The 24,574-nt window shown below is 42.0% G+C and overlaps 1 protein-coding gene across 1 annotated transcript; it reads left to right on the forward strand.

The window, feature by feature from the left end:
- The first annotated feature begins 2,893 nt into the window (after positions 1-2,893).
- On the forward strand, positions 2,894-7,000 carry chchd1 (coiled-coil-helix-coiled-coil-helix domain containing 1). The gene is given in 3 exon segments (NM_001140799.2): positions 2,894-3,161; positions 3,898-4,016; positions 6,559-7,000. Coding segments are annotated over 3 exon segments (372 nt in total). The 5' UTR covers positions 2,894-3,022; the 3' UTR covers positions 6,673-7,000.
- Positions 7,001-24,574: the final 17,574 nt, after the last annotated feature.

Consider the following 24,574-nt stretch of genomic DNA (forward strand, 5'->3'; position numbering starts at 1 on the left):
CATGAATCAAATGGTGGTCACACCAGATACTGACTTGTTTTCTGATCTACCTTTTTTTTATGTATCTGTAACCAACAGATGCATATCTGTATTCCCAGTCATGTGAAATCCATAGATCAGGGCATAATGAATTTATTTAAATTGACTGATTTCCTTATATGAACTGTAACTCAGTAAAATCTTTGAAATTGTTGCATGTTGCGTTTATATTTTGATTTAGTGTATAATGAAAATCCTCCATTCGAAATCTATTGAAATGATAGAAATATAGATAATAGAATATACAATTTTAAGTTGCCATTCGAAAATGGGTTGACAACTGTGTCTCAACCGATGGCGGGCACAACACAATCACTTCAGAGGATGTGAAATAGGGTCTAAGCTTCAACAAATGTGAACAGAAAAAAATCTGAGTTTACAGGTTTTTGATAATTTATGTTAAAGGTTTAGAAAATTACAAATGTTATTAAAACCTATTTTCCAGAAATGATCAAATCATTTAGTTTGACAACACTGTTTGTAAGCTTTTAAATTATATCAAACTCACCCGTTTATCTTTTCCAGTGATGAAGACGGATGTTTCATGGTATAATAAGGAATTATCATGGTCCACACACACCAACACAGTCGTGAAGAAGCCACGACAATGCCTCTTCCCCCTCAGGAGGCTGAAAAGATTTGGCATGGGCCCTCAGATCCTCAAAAAGTTTTACAGCTGCACCATTGTGAGCATATTGACTGGCTGCATCCCCGCTTGGTATGGCAACTGCTTGGCATCCGACTACAAGGCGTTACAGAGGGGTAGTTACAGAGGGTAGTGCGTACGGCCCAGTACATCACTGGGGCCAAGCTCTCTGCCTTCCAGGACCTCTATATCAGGCGGTTTCAGAGTCAAGTCATTGACTGTTCTCACTGCTACCGCACGGAAAGCGGTACCAATGTACCAAGTCTGGAATCAACAGGACCCTGAAAAGCTTCTACCCCCAAGCCATAAGACTGCTAAATAGTTAGTTAAATAGTTAACCAATAAATACCTGGATATCTGCATTGACCCTTTTTGCAACTCTTTTGACTCATCACATATGCTGCTGCTACTGTTTATTATCTATCCTGTTGCCTAGTCACTTTATCCCTAGCTATGTACATATCATATTCAATTACCCCGTACCCCTGCACATCAACTCGGTACTGGTACCCCGTGTATGTAGCAAAGTTATCGTTACTTATTGTGTATTTATTCCTTGTTATTATTATTTTTTTTATCATTTCTCTTTTTTTTCTTTCTGCATTGTTGGAAAGTTAACATTTTACTGTCAGCCTACACCTGTTGTTTACGAAGCATGTGACAAACAAAATTAGATTTGACTGTATGGTGGGGTATGCAAAATGGGTCAACTTTGAGCATCTTTATCTCCTGAATGTTATGGCATTCAGGTCCAAAAGGTCACTTTCTGAATTCTTCCACGAGCAAACATGCATGGAAAGTTTTGTTTAAATCATGCTGTCAAAAGTGATTAAATTCAAATGGATTTACCCATTAATGTCCATGTGTCACAACGTCCACAGAAGGTGGCGCCTCTCCCCGGTCGGGCGGTGCTCGGTGGTCGTCGTCGCCGGCCTACTAGCTGCCACCGATCTATGTTTCTGTGTCTTTTTGGTTGTCTGTCTAGGTCAGCACCTGTTCTGTGTTAGTTAATTAGTGGGGTATTTAGTTTGCATGTTTCGTTTGGGGATTTGTGCGGGATTATTTTATGTCATTCCTTTTGAGCTAGAAGGGGGATTGTTTGGCCTCTCTACGCTGTGCATTCTTAGGCATTAGGGTTGCATCCCATTCCACTGTAATTAGGAGCTGTTCTCCTATTGTTTGCGTGTGCGCCCTGCCTTGTAGCGGCATTTTTGTCTATATATTAAAACGTGTGTTTCACGGACCTCAGTCTCCTGCGCCTGACTTCACCCCTCCTGCTATTCAAGTGAGACGTGACACCATGAGATTTGTGTCATTTCCTGAAGATTCCCCTCTCTGTATTGGGAGTTGAGGTGAGTTTGCCTGACAGAACTATCAACACTAATATCTGCTGATTTTGCAGCTTTGATACAACGTGCCTGGAGAGGTGTCCCAATGTTTGGACTTGCCCTACATTCTAACAAAATGTCACACTGCCATATTGGGGAGTCTACATATTTATCTTTGCATGCCTACCTTTCCACTGGATACTCCAGGTAACCTTGAGGCAGAATGTGTATAATTTAGAATGTGCCAATGCCAGTAACTTATTGCAGCCCATGGGCAAGAATGCAAAAGCTCAAGAAGGCTCTTAAAATTGGCAATCTATAATTTGGACAAGCAAGTTATGTAACTCCTTTGATACAATATTATTAAACAAATATAATTTTGTTATTAAAGGGATAATCCGCAGTAAACAATAAAATGGCCACCTGCCACTGTTTTGGTAAAGAGCTGAGGGATGGGGCTGGAGAAATGTATGTCTCAAATTCATACAGAGCCATGGATGCAAGGACTGACCGTCCTTTATATCAAAATTATAGTTTTATTCATATTCTGAGGCTATACAGTGTTTGTTTACAATTACATTGTTTACAGATAACGGTAAAATAAGCTTATATTTTTAGTTCTGATGGGATACGACAGTTGAACTAAGCTCATGAGGCTTTTATAAGTTATACTTCAAGAATCAATGAGTATATAAGTCCAAAAATGGAAGTACCAATCGCATTTTGCCGCTTTAAATATATTTAAAATGTGCAGCTCATTAGACCACAGAAAACTACAAACGCTTTACGTTAATCTTTCGTAATGCGTGGTCACAACATAGTCATTACTACAGTAACAGCAATATACGACCAAAGATGGCGCTCCACGTTTGTGTCTTATGAGGAAATGATGTTAGAGAAAATACTAATTCACGTATCTAGGCTGTTTTGCGATAGTTTATTGTGAAAGCAAGATATTACATTTTTATTTTCGCTATTTACGTGTGATAATTATATTGTGCAAGCCGCAATGGCGATGCAAGGTGGGACTGCACTTCAGGAGAAGGTCAGTCGGATGTTGAGCAGAAAGCACAAAAAGCCGGTTCTGAAACCCAACAAGCCGCTTGTTCTGAAAGATGAGGTCGCCAACAGGAAAATTAAAAAAGGGGGTAAGGCTTTTCTGTTTAAGGCTTCCAAAGTAACCTGTGTAATGACATGTTCTATCCAGTGGACACGGCTGTAGACATAACACAGCCAACAGCCCAGTACATTTAGTTAGCTAATTGCACGTTTTGTTATTTATTGCTTTACGATTTGTACTGAACGACACGTTTCCCCTAAACGGTGCGCACCGTTCTTCAACGGTCTTGAGGTACGTTTGCTAGCGGTTTGCAAGGTGTGACCTTATCAATATGGGTGTGAATGACCATTTTTAAATCGCAATCTCGTGCAGTACACAGAACACACGATCGCCCCCTGGCCCACCATAATCACGTCGTTCTTCAACTGGGGTGTATTCATTCCGCCAAACAGTGGCAAAACGTTTTGCAACTAAAACGAGTTTCTATTTGAGAAATTCAGCTAGGTTCCTCCATGTTTCATTTGCTTCTGTTTTAAGAAACGTTTTGGAACATAATAGGCGGAATGAATTCCCCCCAGGTTGTACATTCAGTACAGTATAGTTTCGGTGGAATTAAACATTGCACACTGTTCTGTCTACTGAACGTGCCCCAGCCCTCTACACTCTGATTGGTCGGCTGTGTTGACTGTTACATCTCTTATTTACAATGTGCATAAATGACACACTCTTGAAATCATTGTAGATCAGTCATCAGCATGCTGAATTAGTAGTACCTTATAATTTTGACAACAGCATTGGAAAGTGATTACACTGTTTTCCCACAGAGGCCACATGTGTCACAGAGATGTCCATGATGATGGCGTGCTGGAAGCAGAACAACTTCGTCGACACCCTCTGCTCCAATGAAATGCAGTCCTTCTATAAGTGTGTTGAGAAAGCCCAGGTATATTGCTGCTACTCACATTGTACAGGAAATCCTTGCTCCAGGCTTATTGCACACACCCCTCTCTCCCGACCCCCTGTTGTTTTAAACTAGGTCAGCACTGTTATGTTCGTCATTAAACATTTTGCTAGGAGACAAGGGCCAAGGTAATTAGACAGCATGGGTAACATCATTTTCTCTGCCGTTTACTGGCTTGAGACGAGTCATAACAAAACTCTCCCCCTGCCCAGTTTCCTTTAGGGTCTTCCCGCCTATTTTGCTTTTTATTTGTTTCAGGGCTAATTTCCCCTCCTCAGCTGAGGTGCCCAGCTACAGCATGCTACTATAGTGCTGCACAGATGGATAACAAGTTATTAGCTTAATTACGCTTTCATTTTAGTGTCTACGAGGAGTAATACATTATTTAGAAATGTGAATAAATGCACTATATTTACAAAAGTATGTGGACACAACTTCAAATGGGTGGATTTGGCTATTTCAGCCACACCCATTGCTGACAGGTATATAAAATCAAGCACACAACCATGCAATCTCCATAGACAAACATTGGCAGTAGAATGTTCTCACTGAAGAGCTCAGTGACTTTAACGTGGCACCGTCATAGGATGACAACATTCCAACAAGTCAGTTCGTCAAATTTCTGCTCTGTTAGAGCTTCCCCAGGCAACTGTAAGTGGTGTTATTGTGAAGTGGAAACATATTGGAGCATCAACAGCTCAGCCGGGAAGTGGTAGGCCACACAAGCTCACAGAACAAAAATTGTCTGTCCTCGTGCAACACCCACTACCGAGTTCCAAACTGCTTCTGGAAGCAACGTCATCACAATAACTGTTGGGAGCCTCATGAAATGGGTTTCCGTGGCCGAGCAGCCGCACTCAAGCCTAAGATCACCATGCGCAATTCCAAGTGTCGGCTGGAGTGGTGTAAAGCTCGCCGCCATTGGACTTTGGAGCAGTGGAAACGCGTTCTCTGGAGTGATGAATCACACTTCACCATCTGGCAGTCCGACGGACGAATCTGGGTTTGGCAGATACCAGAAGAATGCAACCTGCCCGAATGCATAGTACCAACTGTCAAGTTTGGTGGGGGAGGAGTAATGGTCTGGGGCTGTTTTTAATGGTTCGGGCTAGGTCCCTGGGTGAAGGGAAATCTTAACGCTACAGTATACAATGACATTCTAGACGATTCTGTGCTTCCAACTTTGTGGCAACAGTCTGGTGAAGGCCCTTTCCTATTTCAGCATGACAATGCCCCTGTGCACGAAGTGAGGTCCATACAGAAATGGTTTGTCGAGATCAGTGTGGAAGAACTTGACTGACCTGCACAGAGCCCTGACCTCAGATGAAGATGGCGCCAACGGATATGGCAGCATCGCGACTAGCTCTTAGGAAACTTTGCAGTATTTTGTTTTTTTATGTACTATTTATATATATATATATATATATATATATATATATATATATATATATATATATATATATATATATATATATTATTTTTTTTTTTTTTTTTTTTTTTTTTTACATTATTAGCTCAGGAAATGTATTGTGTCATAAAATACAGCCGGGAAGAACTATTGGATATTAGAGCGGCGGTAACTCACTAGAAGTGTCAGCATTACGACCAGGAATACGACTTCCCTGGAGAAGATCTTTGTTCACTCTCCCCAGAGCAATTGAACTTATTCCAGAGGCCGACCCAAAACATCACCGGTGGAGGAGACACATATCTGTCATTGCTCATCTCATGTGTATATACTTTTTCAATACTATTCTATGGTATCTCATTCACTTAATAATGTTTACATATCTTGTATTGCTCATCTCATATGTGTATATACTGTTTTCTATACTATTCTACTGTATCTTAGTCCGCTCCGCTCTGACATCGCTCATTCATATGTATAGTCTTAATTCATTCCTAATTAGATCTGTGTGTATTGGGTATATGTTGTAATTTGTTCGATATTACTGCACTGTCGGAGCTGAAAGCACAAGCATTTCGTTTCACCCGCAATAACATCTGCTAATCACGTGTATGGGACCAATTAAAATGTGATTTTGATTTGAGCCCCATCCAACACCTTTGGCATGAATTTGAACGCCGACCAAGAGCCAGGCCTAATCGCCCAACATCAGTGCCCCAACTTCACGAATGCTCTTGTTGCTGAATGGAAGCAAGTCCCCACAGCAATGTTCCAGCATCTAGTGGAAAGCCTTCCCAGAAGAGTGGAAGCTGTTATAGCAGCAAGGGGGGGCCAACTCCATATTAATGCCCAAGATTTTGGAATGAGGTGTTCGATGAGCTGATGTCCACATACTTTTGGTCATGTAGTGTATCTCAAGCCGATATGTTTTTAAATTAATTAGTATTTGTATTTATTATGGATCCCCATTAGCTGCTCCCAAGGCAACAGCTACTCTTTCAGGGATCCAGCAAAATTAAGGCAGTTATAAAATGTTTAAAACATTATACATGTCTATAACACAAAATACAGTATTGAATGAGGCCATAAGTCTTTCTTCTATGTATTTCCTTACAGATTGCAGTGAAAAATAAATCAGAGCAACACACCATCGGCCAGAGTGGACGCCTTCAACCCAAACAAGCTACTATCCTGCTGAAAAGATACCCCAACTTACACACAGAAATCTAGGACAACTCCCAACCATACTACGATGTATTAATTGACAAAGGTTGTGGGCCAGAGAATCTTAACCACCCTGCCCACTGGCCTCTGTTATCATGCTTGGCCTTTGTGGCCAACTGAGGTCTCTGCTGGTTCTTACGGTAAAGAGGAAGTCTCTTAGATCACAGAAACATCACCAATGTTCCACGAATGCCAGACGTGATTAATCACCAAAGTGAATTAAGTGGATTTATTGTGCTGCAGATGCACTTCCTGTGATTGCCATGTTAAATTGAGTATGCTGTTATAGGTCATCATATAAAACAGTACCATTAAAATGGCTTCAGTCACAAAAGAAGGTTCCTACAAATATATAACTTCACTCACTGTCTAGTATTTTGAAGAGCATTTTCATTACACATTCAGTTATTGCTATATTATTGCATGGCTTTTTAAGATGCCCTACTAATTTACATTTCTCAAATAACGATCAAGGACATTTGTTTTCATAACTTGACATGATATTGTGTGTGCCCTGGATGAAATATAGTGTGACTGACTTATCTCAGTGTCCTGAGTTGACTCCCATAAAAATGATTTCCCTTAAACAATTATCTAAATAAATCCATGCTGCACAGACAGTGGTTGCTAACGATATTAAGATATTAGTGACCTCTGCAGTATTTAATTATGGTTATTTTGTTCCATTTCCTCTGGAGTGCACCACCACCGGACGATCACCTCAATAGGATACCTATTTTGAGTTTCCAGTGGATCACTCAAATGTAATTTGAAACACTCCTGATATAGTTGAACTGCCTAGCTGTTCTGTATTATTGGACAATTTGCCAGATAGTATTACATGCCAGGAAGCAAAGCCCATTGCAGGTCATAGTCTTACAGGTATTGGAAATCGTATTAAGATGACTGAGGTACCGAGACAATATCTCAGTGGCCGACTAATGTCTACTGGAATTTCAGCTCCAGTTTGCATTACCTTATAATTCACTCCTTTTTATAACTCACTCCTTATAATTCAAGTCCTTTTTATTCATGCAATGGTTTTTATTTTGCGCTAATTAAGTTTGAAGTCTGTCAGCGTTGGGATGTTGGATGCACTGTCTTATGTCTGCCATCCAGGAAACTGCTAAATCCTCTATCAGATTTGGGTAGATCCTCATTATAAAAAGAGAAAACTTGCCATCTCGCCCCACCCACACTGCCCACCATTTCCTTGCCATATTTACTTCCTGCTATACGTGCATACTGAAATGGAAATGCTTTCCTTTGTCATCAGCACTCGTACAGATGGGTTTGATCAAACCACCACAAAATAGCAAATCACTCTAGGTCTGATTCCGACCTGAGTTAAGCTTACGTAAATGGAGCGCAATTCACGCATGAACTTTTCTCTATATGCGTATTCTGGGCTTGAATTTAAGCATGAGAATAGCATACTATTCACCTGCTATTCATTTGGGTGGAGATCAGATAAATAAAGGTGTGGTGGAGGTGTCTACAGATACACAGTATTCTGACCTTGACTTAATTTCCTAATAATTCCACCACCTTACACACAAGGAAACCGTGAATAAGGTCTAGTGAACCTACCGGTTCCAAGTGGAAAAAGCATCTACTTAATTTTTTTTGACTGAAATGACACCATTCTCCATGCACTGTAATTTACAACTTGATAAGAGCTAGGTAAATTAGTAATATGTTTGGGTAAGGGAATTGTAAATATAAATGACTTGATTTAGATATATACCAAACATAAATATAAACGCAACATGTAAAGTGTTGATCCCATGTTTCATGAGCTGAAATAAAAGATCCCAGAAATTTTCCACACTCACAAAAAGCTTATTTTTCTAAAATTTTGTACAGAAATGTGTTTACATCCGTGTTAGTGAGCATTTATTCTTTGCCAAGCTAATCCATCCACCTGACAGGTATGGCATATCAAGAAGCTGATTAAACAGCTTGATCATTATGCTGGGGACAATAAAAGGGCACTCTAAAATGAGGAGTATTTCTTGTCTGTAATAAAACCCTTTTAAGGGGAGAAGCTCATTCTGATTGGCTAGGCCTGGCTCCCTAGTGGGTGGGCCTATGCCCTCCCAGGCCCACCAATGGTTGCGCCCCTGCCCAATCATGTGAAATCCATAAATTAGGGCCTAATGAATATATTTAAATTGACTAACTCCATAAAAATATATTTTTATATTTTTGTTCAATATATTTCATCTTATAATCACTGGAGACAAAACCAGTCATATGACAGCAAACTGAAGCATATCAACTTTAAAGTTTATGAATTAAAATTTTACGGCCTTTTAACTTGCTGGAATAGGCACTCTCAAATGTCTTAATTATAGGCTACCCTGACTTTTTCTGTTTCCTATTTCTATTATGTTAAATATTATCCACTGTCAGTATCGACCGTCTGCAGGCCTAATAGCCACATATTCAACTGCCAATTTACTGTTAGCTCCCTTCAGTTGGTATAGTCTACATTATCATTCCATTTAATTTCATTGTTTTGTTTACCTTCATTTGCTTCTTCTGTAAACGCCGCCACGGCTGTGTGGTTGTTCTTGAGGATCATTAGTAACAGTTGATAAAACAATTAGGAGAAATGTGGTGGACCCTCTGTTAAATGACACATTTCTCGAGGTTAGAATATCGCAAAAAAGATGATATCTTTCATTCGAGAGAAGACACCCTCCCACGTTATAACATCGGCCAGTATTAAAATCTGACATGTATGATAAACATTTTGATGATCTAAATGTAATATTCCTATTAACTTCCAGTGTAGTTAAGAGTGGCTTTATTGCAATGCTATATCATACGGGCCTAATTTCTGCCTGCTTGAACGACAATAGCTCAGATAGCCTACATGAAATGACCCCCGGAATCGATAAAACATTGCTCAGAGATGCACAAAAACAATATAACATTCAAAATGGGTGAGTCTTTACTTTCATTTTTGTGTGCATACATTTTTACAATACAGCCAATTTTGACAGCTGTCCCATCTAGCGGAAATTGCTCAGTTCTGCCTCAAGGACCCATCCCAATAAATGTCAACCTGCTTAAGAGGCATAGAGCCCCAGAGTGGAGGTGTCATAATACCCATAAAACCTAGCGGTCAAACAGGGAAATGGTTCCAATCGTTTTTCCACCATTAATTTTTCCCATAGGGGATTTTAGAAACACTTAAAATAAGGGCTGGGTTTTGTGTAGGCTTACCATGGCGTGACGTTTTGATAACCATGTAAATCTCTCTTGGACAAGGTGACATTTCTCAATATATATTCTCAAGTAGACATCATGCAAGCTCCTACACATCATCTCTAGCTGATACCTTTGCTAACAGGTATTGTGTCAATTTAAAACTTCACGAGACAGTTCACAGAATTGTCCATAAAAAAAATTTGGGCCAATTTATTAATTACTAAATGTAGCTAACTTTACATAGTAATGGTCCTGTGTAGCTCAGTTGGTAGAGCACGGTGCTTGTAATGCCAGGGTAGTGGGTTTGATTCACAGGACCACCCATATGTAAAATGTATGCATGCATGACTGTAAACTGCTTTGGATAAAAGTGTCTGCTAAATGGCATATATAGGATAGTTAATCCAGAGATTATTACTTTTGCCTCGATTCGGCAGTCTCGTCCAGATCATCATGGCATTTGTAGTTATAGAGATTCTTACCAAAAGACTGCCAGTCTCACGGTAATTGACTGTTAATGAACATAAACACATTTTAGCATCTCCAGGCCTCCACACATACAATCCACTGATGCGCCCTTTGGAACATTTAAAAAAGTGTACACCATCACAATAAATCCTTTCTTTATTTTAGGCAGGTCGAAAGAAACATGATATGAAGAACATTTATTTCAGAAGAACAGAATATGAGTTGGCCTATTGTATGTTATCTTGCTGGCTGTAGTCTTGTTCATTTAGCTGACAAGATATGCGTATAAGTGCCGTGCCATTATTTTATATGATTTTATAGTCAGAAGAATATAATTGAACTAGCTGAATAAAATAGACAGGATATTTTTCCCATTCCGGAGCGAGTGCGCATATGAATTGGCTATGTTGAGCGTAAAAGTGATCAGTTGAAACAGGACCTATATGCTAGATTTAGAGTTATTTGACAAATCTTAGAATGTCATGGAAATCAAACAATTTGGGCTGCATGATGCGACTATAGGCTATTGATGATCTGAGAAAGTAGCAAAAAAAGCTTGCGCTCGGTTCCTTGCCTCTCATAGTGATCATATTTTCACTATTCTCAATTGAATCTTGTCTTTACTATTATGCCAAATTTGTTTAGATTTAGAATAGCCGGTTATCAAATGGGCAGGAACAGGGGTAGGGGAAAATAACATGTCATCTGTATGCACTGGACTAGCGAAAGAAAGCCGCTTTCCCCCTGGTTTGTTTTCCAGTCATGCCAGTTATTTCACTGCATGCATCAACCACTGTTTGAAGAGCTACCGAGTGGCGCAGTGGTCTAAGGCACTACATCTCCGTGCTAGAGGCGTCACTCCAGACACCCTGGTTCGAATCCACGCTGTATCACAACCGGCCATGTTTGGGCGTCCCGTAGGGCGGTGCACAATTGGCCCAGTGTCGTTTGGGTTTGGCCGGTGTAGGTTGTCATTGTAAATAACAATTTGTTCTTTACTGATTTGCCTAGTTAAATAAAGGTTAAATAAAATAAAACATATAAAAGAGCCTCTTGCTGCACAAAGGTTGATATTCTGCCCAAACTCTGTATGCCATGGGCTCTCCAACCCTGTTCCTGCAGCTACCCAGTGCTTAATTTGTGCAACCATGTGTAATCTGTTTAGGAACATCGATAGTATCATGTTGTCACAACTAAACATATTTCATTAAACTGTTGACAGCCCCTCTCTCTGCATGGTCGAGAAAGGAATTAAGGAGAGAGAGGAGGAGATGGAAACACACGGTAGTGAGATGTTCTGTAACTAAAGGTAATGTGACAGCCTATTAATTATGAAAATATAAAGATCCCCTATTACTAAACTATTCAAAATCAAATACAAATTCACTAATTGTAGGGTATCTCTGTAAGCCGCCCTGCACAATCAATGAACTAACAGCATCTCCTAAGCCTATACATTCTCTCCCAGACTCATGGATAGAAAGTTTGGAGCATGGCATAAGGTAACCAGTCCATCCAGTATGGATAATAATACAGTCCACACTCAAAGGCGATTAGTAAAAAATGTGTAATTTTGTAGTATAGGCTAGACCAATTATGAACCAAAGACATCTTAAATCAGTTGTTTTTATGCCATGCGTAATATGCGGTAGGCTATGTATTGTACAATGGCACAGTAATTATTTTAATTCACATTTATTTTAGGGCTTGGCCTCATAGGCCTCTGCGCATGCATAAGCTCTAGTATGCATATGGTTGTTTTGAATGAATCATCACCTTAGAAAGCGCTGTCCATTTCGTTGTGTTAGGCTTTCAAACAACACCCACAAGGACCATGTTTTACACTCAGTTTCAACCTGTTGTTGAACTTCTTTCTTCAAATTGATCAATCACTTTTTTAAATCTACCGGTTGGTGCTGAAACGGAGACGAATATGCATATATTTAGATGGATTTCTTTCATTGATCCCTATACTCTGAACCCATTCTGTCGATATATGGTAGTGAGTCTGTCGACAAAATTATAATTTTTTTATTCATTTATTTCACCTTTATTTAAGCAGGTAGGCAAGTTGAGAACAAGTTCTCGTTTACAATTGCGACCTGGCCAAGATAAAGCAAAGCAGTTCGACACATACAACAACACAGAGTTACACATGGAGTAAAACAAACATACAGTCAATAATACAGTAGAAAAATAAGTCTATATACAATGTGAGTAAATGAGGTGAGATAAGGGAGGTAAAGGCAAAAAAGGCCATGGTGGCAAAGTAAACACAATATAGCAAGTAAAACACTGGAATGGTAGATTTGTAGTGGAAGAAAGTGCAAAGTACAAATAGAAATAATGGGGTGCAAAGGAGCAAAATAAATAAATACAGTAGGGGAAGAGAGGTAGTTGTATGGGCTAAATTATAGATGGGCTATGTACATGGCTAGTTAGTTAGCGGTGGTGCGCGCTAATAGCATTTCAATCAGTGACGTCACTCGCTCTGAGACTTGAAGTAGGGTTTCCCCTTGCGTTGCAAGGGCTGCGGCTTTTGTGGTGCGATGGGTAACGATGCTTCGTGGGGTGTCAGTTGTTGATATGTGCAAGGGTCCCTGGTTCGAGCCCGGGTTGGGGCGAAGAGAGGGACGGAACCTACACTGTTAGATTGATGCTGTTGACCCGGTTGCTGCGGAAAAGGAGGTCAAAGGGGGGGTGAGTGTAACCGATGTGAAATGGCTAGTTAGTTAGCGGTGGTGCGCGCTAATAGCATTTCAATCAGTGACGTCACTCGCTCTGAGACTTGAAGTAGGGTTTCCCCTTGCGTTGCAAGGGCCGCGGCTTTTGTGGCGCGATGGGTAATGATGCTTCTGTGGGTGTCAGTTGTTGATGTGTGTAAGGGTCCCTGGTTCGAGCCCAGGTTGGGGCGAAGAGAGGGACGGAACCTACACTGTTACATACAGATGCAGTGATCTGTGAGCTGCTCTGACAGCTGGTGCTTAAAGCTAGTGAAGGAGATAAGTGTTTCCAGTTTCAGAGATTTTTGTAGTTCGTTCCAGTCACTGGCAGCAGAGAACTGTAAGGAAAGGCGGCCAAAGGAGGAATTGGCTTTGGGGGTGACCAGAGAGATATACCTGCTGGAGCGCGTGCTACAGGTGGGTGCTGCTATGGTGACCAGTGAGCGGAGATAAGGGGGGACTTTACCTAGCAGAGTCTTGTAGATGACCTGGAGCCAGTGGGTTTGGCGATGAGTATGAAGCGAGGGCCAGCCAACGAGAGCGTACAGGTCACAGTGGTGGGTAATATATGGGGCTTTGGTGACAAAACTGATGGCACTGTGATAGACTGCATCCAGTTTATTGAGTAGGGTATTGGAGGCTATTTTGTAAATGACATCGTCGAGGATCGGTAGGATGGTCAGTTTTACGAGGGTATGTTTGGCGGCATGAGTGAAGGATGCTTTGTTGCGAAATAGGAAGCCAATTCTAGATTTAACTTTGAATTGGAGATGTTTGATGTGAGTCTGGAAGGAGAGCTTACAGTCTAACCAGACACCTAGGTATTTGTAGTTGTCCACATATTCTAAGTCAGAACCATCCAGAGTAGTGATGCTGGACAGGCGGGCAGGTGCAGGCAGCGATCGGTTGAAGAGCATGCATTTAGTTTTACTTGTATTTAAGAGCAGTTGGAGGCCACGGAAGGAGAGTTGTATGGCATTGAAGCTCGTCTGGAGGGTAGTTAACACAGTGTCCAAAGAAGGGCCAGAAGTATACAGAATGATGTCGTCTGCGTAGAGGTAGTGGATCAGAGACTCACCAGCAGCAAGAGCGACATCATTGATGTATACAGAGAAAAGAGTTGGCCCAAGAATTGAACCCTGTGGCATCCCCATAGAGACTACCATAGGCCCGGACAACAGGCCATCCGATTTGACACATTGAACTCTATCAGAGAAGTAGTTGGTGAACCAGGCGAGGCAATCATTTGAGAAACCAAGGCTATTGAGTCTGCCGATGAGGATGTGATGAATGACAGAGTCGAAAGCCTTGGCCAGGTCAATGAATATGGCAGCACAGTATTGTTTCTTATCAATGGCGGTTACGATATCGTTTAGGACCTTGAGCGTGGCTGAGGTGCACCCATGACCAGCTCTGAAACCAGATTGCATAGCGGAGAAGGTGCGGTGGGATTCGAAATGGTCGGTAATCTGTTTGTTGACTTGGCTTTCGAAGACCTTAGAAAGGCAGGGTAGGATAGAAATAGGTCTGTAGCAGTTTGGTTCAAGAGTGTCCCCTTCTTTGAAGAGGGGGATGACAGCAGCTGCTTTCCAATCTTTTGGAATCTCAGACGACACGAAAGAGAGTTTGAACAGGCTAGTAATAGGGGTTGCAACAATTTCGGCAGATCATTTTAGAAAGAAAGGCTCCAGATTGTCTTGCCCGGCTGATTTGTACGGTTCCAGATTTTGCAGCTCTTTCAGAACATCAGCTGACTGGATTTGGGAGAAGGAGAAATGGGGAAGGCTTGGGCGAGTAGCTGTGGGGGGTGCAGTGCTGTTGACCGCGGTAGGGGTAGCCAGGTGGAAAGCATGGCCAGCCGTAGAAAAATGCTTATTGAAATTCTCAATTATAGTGGATTTATCGGAGGTGACAGAGTTTCCTATCCTCAGTGCAGTGGGCAGCTGGGAGGAGGTGTTCTTATTCTCCATGGACTTTACAGTGTCCCATAACTTTTTGAGTTTGTGTTGCAGGAAGCAAATTTGCATATCACGGGTGCTGTTCGATGCTAATGCAGAACGCCACAGGATGTTTGTTTTGCAGGAAGCAAATTTCTGCTTGAAAAAGCTAGCCTTGGCTTTTCTAACTGCCTGTGTATATTGGTTTCTAACTTCCCTGAAAAGTTGCATATCATGGGGGCTGTTCGATGCTAATGCAGAACGCCACAGGATGTTTTTGTGTTGGTTAAGGGCAGTCAGGTTCTCTAGAGAACCAAGGGCTATATCTGTTCCTGGTTCTAAATTTCTTGAATGGGGCATGCATATTTAAGATGGTGAGGAAGGCATTTTTTTTAAATAACCAGGCATCCTCTACTGATGTGATGAGGTCAATATCCTTCCAGGATACCCGGGCCAGGTCGATTACATTTACATTTTTACATTTACATTTAAGTCATTTAGCAGACGCTCTTATCCAGAGCGACTTACAAAATGGTGCATTCACCTTATGATATCCAGTGGAACAACCACTTTACAATAGTGCATCTAAATCTTTTAAGGGGGGGGGGGGGTTAGAAGGATTACTTTATCCTATCCTAGGTATTCCTTAAAGAGGTGGGGTTTCAGGTGTCTCCGGAAGGTGGTGATTGACTCCGCTGTCCTGGCGTCGTGAGGGAGCTTGTTCCACCATTGGGGTGCCAGAGCAGCGAACAGTTTTGACTGGGCTGAGCGGGAACTGTGCTTCCTCAGAGGTAGGGGGGCCAGCAGGCCAGTGGTGGATGAACGCAGTGCCCTTGTTTGGGTGTAGGGCCTGATCAGAGCCTGAAGGTATGGAGGTGCCGTTCCCTTCACAGCTCCGTAGGCAATCACCATGGTCTTGTAGCGGATGCGAGCTTCAACTGGAAGCCAGTGGAGAGAGCGGAGGAGCGGGGTGACGTGAGAGAACTTGGGAAGGTTGAACACCAGATGGGCTGCGGCGTTCTGGATGAGTTGTAGGGGTTTAATGGCACAGGCAGGGAGCCCAGCCAACAGCGAGTTGCAGTAATCCAGACGGGAGATGACAAGTGCCTGGATTAGGACCTGCGCCGCTTCCTGTGTGAGGCAGGGTCGTACTCTGCGAATGTTGTAGAGCATGAACCTACAGGATCGGGTCACCGCCTTGATGTTAGTGGAGAACGACAGGGTGTTGTCCCGGATCACCCCAAGGTTCTTAGCACTCTGGGAGGAGGACACAAGGGAGTTGTCAACCGTGATGGCGAGATCATGGAACGGGCAGTCCTTCCCCGGGAGGAAGAGCAGCTCCGTCTTGCCGAGGTTCAGCTTGAGCTGGTGATCCGTCATCCACACTGATATGTCTGACAGACATGCAGAGATGCGATTCGCCGCCTGGTTATCAGAAGGGGGAAAGGAGAAGATTAATTGTGTGTCGTCTGCATAGCAATGATAGGAGAGACCATGTGAGGATATGACAGAGCCAAGTGACTTGGTGTATAGCGAGAATAGGAGAGGGCCTAGAACAGAGCCCTGGGGGACACCAGTGGTGATTAGAAAGGCTTGCTCACTGAAATGTTTCAGGGAGCGTTTGACAGTGATGAGTGGAGGTCGTTTGACCGCTGACCCATTACGGATGCAGGCAATGAGGCAGTGAATGCTGAGATCTTGGTTGAAAACAGGTGTATTTAGAGGGCAAGTTGGTTAGGATGATATCTATAACTAAAAGGTACACTGTATTTAAAGGGATGGCTTAAGATAAATGTACTGAAAACCCTATTGAATGAAAACTCCACGAGAAAATCTGTTGGCCAGCAAATGGGAGGGTTTTCAGGGGTTGAATAAAATTGATTCAGAGTGTGCAAGGTAGCCACACCTGCAAAGTGAGTCACACGACTGAATTAGATAAGGTAGGAAAGGCATGCTATTCTATGTCTGAATCGGCCCCTATATATTTATGTATACAGTAAGAAACAGTAAGGTAGTGGATTGCTTTCCTTTATTTCTATATTTCTGCACTCGGACTGGCAGTCATTTTAAGCATGTAAAAGGAACAAGGCCTCCCCATCCCAACAATGACCTTGATTTACACATTGCCCAGGTGTCAAATGTGGTATGAAAATATTCTAGACCAGTTCCAACAGTTTACCTTTCACCTACTCTTTGACTCTGTGTAGCCATGTCACATCAAGTCCAAATTCATATTCATAATAATATGATTATATTTACTTCAGACTGACACGCCTAAAATAATTAACTGTCCAATACTCAAGGAAACTCAATAGGTCTTTTGAAGATCATATCAGAACCTAGAAGGCCTTTCTGCTTTTGTTAGGCCCTCTTTGATTCCTTGTTAAGACCAGAATAGAACTTCAGAAAATACATAGCTGTTTCAATAGTGTATATATAACAAATAATGGGCTATCTTTGCATCTTAAAATATTGCCAGCAGAGCATGATAGACTGCCAACTCCCAAGTTGCACAGCAATATTTAAAAATCCTTGGAGGATATGTTGATTTTATTAAGCTCATCTTGTAAACCCTTCTGACTTTATGTTGGGATGCCAGAGAAAACAAGCGGTGCTCCTAAAGTAGGCCTAATCACACCTTGATCAGTGGGAAACAAATTCTATGGTTTGACTTTCTCCTTTAAAATAGCCTATAGGCATATACTAGAAATTAATCTCATTATTGCATATTTATTTATGTTATAATAATGATTATCTTCTCAGTAATAGTGAGAAGGTTAGTTGTGGTTTAAACTTGGTTTATTTAATGCTGCAATATATGTGCGACCTAACAAAATTCACTTAGAAATGTGTGTTATAGATCTGTCATTCTCATTGAAAGCCTAAGAAGCGGTAGATATGTTCTATGTGCGCTATTCCTATGCTTCCCGTTCTTAAATGTATTATATATTTTTTTCTTTGGGTTTTGTACATCAGCTTCAAACAGCTGAAAATAAAATATGTTGGGATATGGAAAATATATTTCACAACGGTTTAGATGGTACAATGATTCACGACACTATACATGCTTGTTTAGTCACATAAACTGAAATTAGGCAAACTATTCGAATTTTAGCAACCAGGAAATGTCCGATTTCTGCATATTGCGTCTTAAAATTTGTATTAAAACATGTTTCTTATTAAGTATGCTGTAGGTTTAGGTCACACATCCCCATAGAAAAGAAATAGACTACTGTATTAAACTCGGGACACACCTTTACCTTTAGCACAGATATTGATAAGAGATAGCCAAAAGGCGTAGTCTATTACAAGTTCAAAAATGTGTCAAGCTCACTAATTGAAATAATCTATAGTTGACAAGCGGGCATATAGGGCCCAACATGCCATACACCCTGGCTTTTAAATAAGTTCTGCACACAGTAGGCAATACTGCTGCTGTTACATGTGTTTATATGGGTTCAAAGGCTCATAAAATGTTTCCACTGCTGCCTCAGGTTGTGAGCAGTAGCCTAGTCTACTAGTGGAACGAATTAAGTGAGCGAATAACGTGTACCAGCCTATTGCCAAGTAAGGTACTATAACGGAAAAGTCTAAACAGAACCCTTGGCATGTCCCAACTCTGACCTCACCCCATTGAAGTAAACATTTTAAAGGGTTAGGGTAGGGTTAAAGTCCAGGTAGCAGATAATGGACCTGTATATTAACTAATATATACATGGGTTCTAACTTGACAAATTCTTTGTTAGTTTACAATTGTACAATTTATCCTCCCGCGTATGAAGATGAAGAAGACTACCAGAAAGCTCCGAACACAAGATTGTATGAGTCACAAGATGGCGGAATATATTGCCTGTAGCCTACTGTACATGGTAATATATTGCCTGTAGCCTACTGTACATGGTAATATATTGCCTGTAGTCTACTGTACATGGTAATATAGTGCCTGTAGCCTACTGTACATGGTAATATATTGCCTGTAGCCTACTGTACATGGTAATATATTGCCTGTAGTCTACTGTACATGGAAATATATTGCCTGTAGTCTACTGTACATGGTAATATATTGCCTGTATTCTACTGTACATGGTAATATATTGCCTGTGTCTACTGTACATGGTAATATATTGCCTGTAGTCTACTGTACATGGTAATATATTGCCTGTAGCCTACTGTACATGGTAATATATTGCCTGTAGTCTACTGTACATGGTAATATATTGCCTGTAGCCTACTGTACATGGTAAGCTAATGCGCACCAAGTGGCACTTCACTTTTGGAAAGTGAAGTGGAAAACTGCTATGAGGATTTTTCGACAATATTCATATTGACACAATTACAATCTTTATAGAATAAAAAAATAGAATTTCATAAATGATGTGGAAAAACGAATTTGCATAAAAATTAGCTAGCCACCAGCAGATGAAACAGAAAGTGAATTCTCTCCTCCCTCTCACAGCTTGCGGCTACCACTGTCTAACTGGCTAGGTTTAGGATTTTTACTAGCCCTTACCAGGGACAAACTTAGCTATATTATTGACATTTGGCAGTACGCAAACAAAATCTAGCTCACTTATTTTGCCATCTAGAAAGAAATAGCCACCAATTCATTCAGACACAGGAGGAAGAGGATAGGAAGCAAACGTTATCTGCTGCCTCTTCAACAAAAGGCAACTGTGCGGGCGTTTTATAGGCTCCTGACCAACTATGCTATTTTGTGTATTTTTTTTTGCACTGATCAAAACTTTTTTTGTGCATAATGTCTCTGCCATCGTTTCCAATTACCGAAAAGAGCTTCTGGACATCAGAAAAGCTATCACTAACTTCGATTTGGATGAGGACTTCTACTTCAATGAGTCGGAGGCGAAAGACATATTGATTATCCTGGACCAGGCCCAAATCCCCGACACTCAAAGAAGGAGACGGCGCTATGGAGGCCAGCGTGCAGGACACCTGGCGAGACTACGTCGGAGAGTGGAAAACAATCACCTCTACCTTTGGCAAATGTGCAATCACTGGAGAATAAACTGGATGAGCTCTATTCGAGACTATCCTATCAACGTTGTCTGAAGAACTGTAATATCCTATGTTTCTCCGGATATGGTAAATATAAATCTAGCTGGGTTTTCTGTACATTGGCAGGACAGAACAGCAGCGTCGGAGAAGCTCGGGGAACAGGGGGTGTCTGTCTCTTTGTTAACTGCTGCATGATCTCTTATATTAAGGAAGCCTCAAGGTTCTGCTCGCCTGAGTTAGAATAGTTTTCCTCTATATTTTTACCACAAACCGATGCTGGCACTAAGACCGCACTCCACAAACATTATAGGGCTATAAGCAAACAAGAAAATACTCACTCAGAGGCAGCGCTCCTAGTGGCCGGTGACTTTAATGCAAGAAAACTGGAATCGGTTTTTACCTCATTTCTACCAGCATATCACCTGTGCAACTAGATCATCTTTACTCCACGCACACAAAGCTCTCCCTCACCCTCCATTTGGCAAATCTGAATATAACTATATCCTCCTGATTCCTGCTTACAAGCAAAAACTCAAACAGGAAGTACCAGTGACGCACTCAATACGGAAGTGGTCTGATGAAGCAGATGCTAAGTTACAGGACTGTTTCGCTAGCACAGACTGGAAAATGTTCCGGGATTCATCCAATGACATTGACGAGTTTACCACATCAGTCACCAGCTTCCTTAATAAGTGCATCGACGACATCGTCCCCACAGTGACCATATGTACATATCCCAACCGGAAGCAATGGATTACAGGCAACATCGGCACTGATCTAAAGGCTAAAGCTGCCGCTTTCAAGGAGCGGGACACTAATCCGGACACTTATAAGAAATCCTGCTATGCCATCCAATGAACCATCAAACATGCAAAGCATCAATACAGGACCAAGACTGAATCTTACTACACTGGCTCTGACGCTCGTTGGATGTGGCAGGGTTTGCAAACTATCATGGATTACAGCCCCGAGCTGTCCAGTAACGCAAGCCTACCAGACAAGCTAAATACCTTCTATGCTCACTTCGATGCTAGCAACACTGAACCATGCATGAGAGCACCAGCTGTTCCGGATGACTGCGTGATAACATTCTCTGTAGCCGATGTAAGACCTTTAAACAGGTTAACATTCAAAAAGTCGCAGGGCCAGACAGATTACCAGGACCATACTCAGGGCATGCGCTGACCAGCTTGTAAGTGGCAATCCACTTGTTGTCATTGGTTGGCTCGCTCCAACTGGCCGTTGGACTGGGAGTGGAACCTGGAGGACAGGCTGGCCGACGACCCAATGAGTGTGCAGAACGCCTTCCAGAACCGGGACAAGAACTGAGGACCCCGGTCGGAGACCATGTCCACTAGCAGTCCATGGATCCGGAAGACATGCTGCACCATGAACTGGGCCGTCTCTTTGGCAGAGGGTAGCTTGGGGAGAGGAATGAAGTGGGAGGCTTTGGAAAACCGATCCACTACGGTCAGGATGGCGGTGTTGCCCTCAGACGGGGAGAGACCTGTGACAAAGTCCAGGGATATGTGAGACCAGGGACAGGCACAGGTTGAAGGAGACCAGGAGCTTGCCAAAGAGTCTTGTTCTGTGAACAGATTGTGCATGCGGCAATGAACGCGGAGACGTCAGGAACCATGGTAGGCCACCAAAAGCGTTGTCGCACAAAGGCCAAGGTCCACCGGGAGCCCGGGTGGCAGGCAAACCTAGAGGAGTGGGCCCACTCCAGGACTGAGGAGCGTACCACGTCAGGAATGAACATCCAGAACAAACCTGTCGGATGTGGAACACGTGCTCTTGGGCGGAACAGGAGAAGACGAGATGACATCGAGGTAGACAAAGACGAACCGGTTCAACATGTTGCGGTGAACATCATTAACCAGAGCCTGGAACACAGAAGCGCAGTTCGACATGTTCCTGCACGGAGTATCCGAGGAAGTAAAGGACGAGCTTGCAGCCCGGAAACTACCGACGGATCTCGACTCGCTCATCGCCTTGACCATTCGGATCGATGGGCGACAACAGGAAGGAGAGGAGATTCGATTTCACTCACCCGTCCAAGGATTCGACCTCGCCTCCGAGGCATCCCGGAAGTCCCTGACGGCTTTGTTGCAGAGAGAACCCGAGGCTACCCGAGTTCCCCAGAGAGTCTCCGAAGACTGCAGATTCACCTCTTCCCGAGCCTATGCAACTAGGCAGAGCTAGGCTGTCTCCAGCTTAGGCTTCACACTAGGAGTTGCCTGTATTGTGGGATTACTAGCCAGTTCATACTATCACGTTTCAGGTAAAACCCAGATGCAGACAGTGTCAAAGTAACAAAAGTGTATTACTAGTAAAGGGGCAGGCAAAACGACAGGTCAAGGGCAGGCATATGTCAGTAATCAAGATAGGGTGCAAAAGGTCCAGAATGGCAGGCAGTCTCAGGGTCAGAGCAGGCAGGGGACAATAATCCAGTGTGGTGTGGCAAGGTACAGAATGGCAGGCAGGCTCAGGCTCAGGGTCAGGGCAGGCAGAATGGTCAAAACTGGGAAAAACTAGAAAACAGGAACTAGAACAGACAGGAGCAAGGGGAAAAACGCTGGTAGGTTTCATGAAACAAAATGAACTGGCAACAGACAGACAACACAGGTATAAATATTGGGGATAATGGGGAAGATTGGCGACACCTGGAGGGGTGGAGACAAGCACAAGGACAGGTGAAACAGATCAGGGTGTGACACATAAGTTACGTTACGTTTGGTATGGTTACATATGTTACGTTTGGTATGGTTACATAAGACAGATGTAGGGTGGGTGGTTGGTCAGGTAGATGGGTGGGCATATAACGCAAACATCTAGCAACAGAAAGGTTGCGAGTTCAAATCTCATCGCGGACAACTTGAGCAATATAGCTAATTAGCAACTTTTCAACTACTTATTACTTTTTAACTACTTTGCAACTACTTAGCATGTTAGCTAACCCTAACCTTAACCCTTTTAGCTAACCCTTCACCTAACCCTAACCGTAACCCTTTTAGCTAACCCTTCCTTTAACGTTAACCTAACAACTAACCCTAACCCCTAGCCTAACCCTAAGGTTAGCCACCTAGCTAGAATTCATAACATATCACATGTTTTGCAAATTCATAACATACTGTCCATTTTTTTTTATTTATTTTTTTTACATATTGTACGTTTTACAAATTGGTAACATACTGTATAATAAGATTTGTAATTTGTAACATACAAAATGGGTGATGGACATCCACACATTAATACATACAATACGAAACTTAACATATCATACTAAATGTGACCCACCACCTTGATTCGGTCTTATGTAGCAACATTTTAAATGGTGTTTTTTAAATTGCCTAACAGTAAAGTTTCAGAGCTAGAAAATGGTGTATCATATACTGCAGTTGAGGAACAATGGGAAAGTAAATATTCTTTGAAGGTTGATAAACTTGTAAACCCACTTTTGAGAAAATGGCCTTGAATGTTTTGGTACACCTACTGGAGAGCTCTTCTTTGTCTACACCCATTCAGCATCGTTCACACCATTTTATGCCTTAGCCCCACCCATCTCTTTAAGGATTCACATGTACTAAAAATAGTAACATATTGTAGTAAGCAACCAAAGATTTCAAGATTTAAAAGTGGTGAAAGGAGTAGCAAAAAGTAGTAGTAAAAATATACTTTATCTAGTCCTCTGCCTATATCCTAATCTGACTTTGATGCAGGTCATGTTATTCCTCACATTACCGTCTCTGGTAAACACACACTATATCAAATAAAATCAAAGTTTATTTGTGACATGCACAGGATACAGAAAGTGTAAACGGTACAGTGAAATGGTTACTTGCATAGTGGAGTCTTTTGTTTAGACATGTAGCTAGGTAGCTAGCTAACTAAACAATGAACCATAATCCCAACCCATACTTCCATGCACCATGCATGAATCTGCAGGTAGCTAAAGCTAACCAACTAGGTTCAATGTTAGTTAGCTAGCTAACATTAGGCTGTAACTAGCAATGCAAATGGCTTTCTGAGATACAAATAATATTACTGCACAGATCATACACGTAACGTTAGCTAGTGAGCCAGCCAGTTTACGTTAGCTAGCTAGCTAACAGTATGCTTTAATTTGCAATGATAACAACTTTATGACAAAATCTGAAACGTATAATATCTGAAAATGTTGCTAGACTCTTGCCCACATACATGGATGAACCATTCTCCCTCGCTGTCATTGATGCCATGGTTGCCCGTAGTTTGAAGATGTAATCCAGAGACAGGTGTTTTATACAACAGCCTTCTGTGTTATCTTTTCGACTCCCTCCTACAATGTCTGGTTCAATGAAAAATGTTTGTACCTAAATCATGCATTTCCTCATTGTCTGATTCATTTTCAGAATCAGAGTGAGTCAGAATGGCACGATCGTCCTCCAGAAAGTAGTCCATCACAACTTTTCACACTGATCTTTGTCGATAGCGGGCAGCGATGTTGAGAGCAGGAGCAACACTTTTGCAGTTCTTAAAGACATCTTTCAAAAAAGCTGCGGTAGC

Source organism: Salmo salar, chromosome 18 (assembly GCF_965601325.2).
Source record: "Salmo salar chromosome 18, fSalSal1, whole genome shotgun sequence".
NCBI lineage: Eukaryota > Metazoa > Chordata > Actinopteri > Salmoniformes > Salmonidae > Salmo > Salmo salar.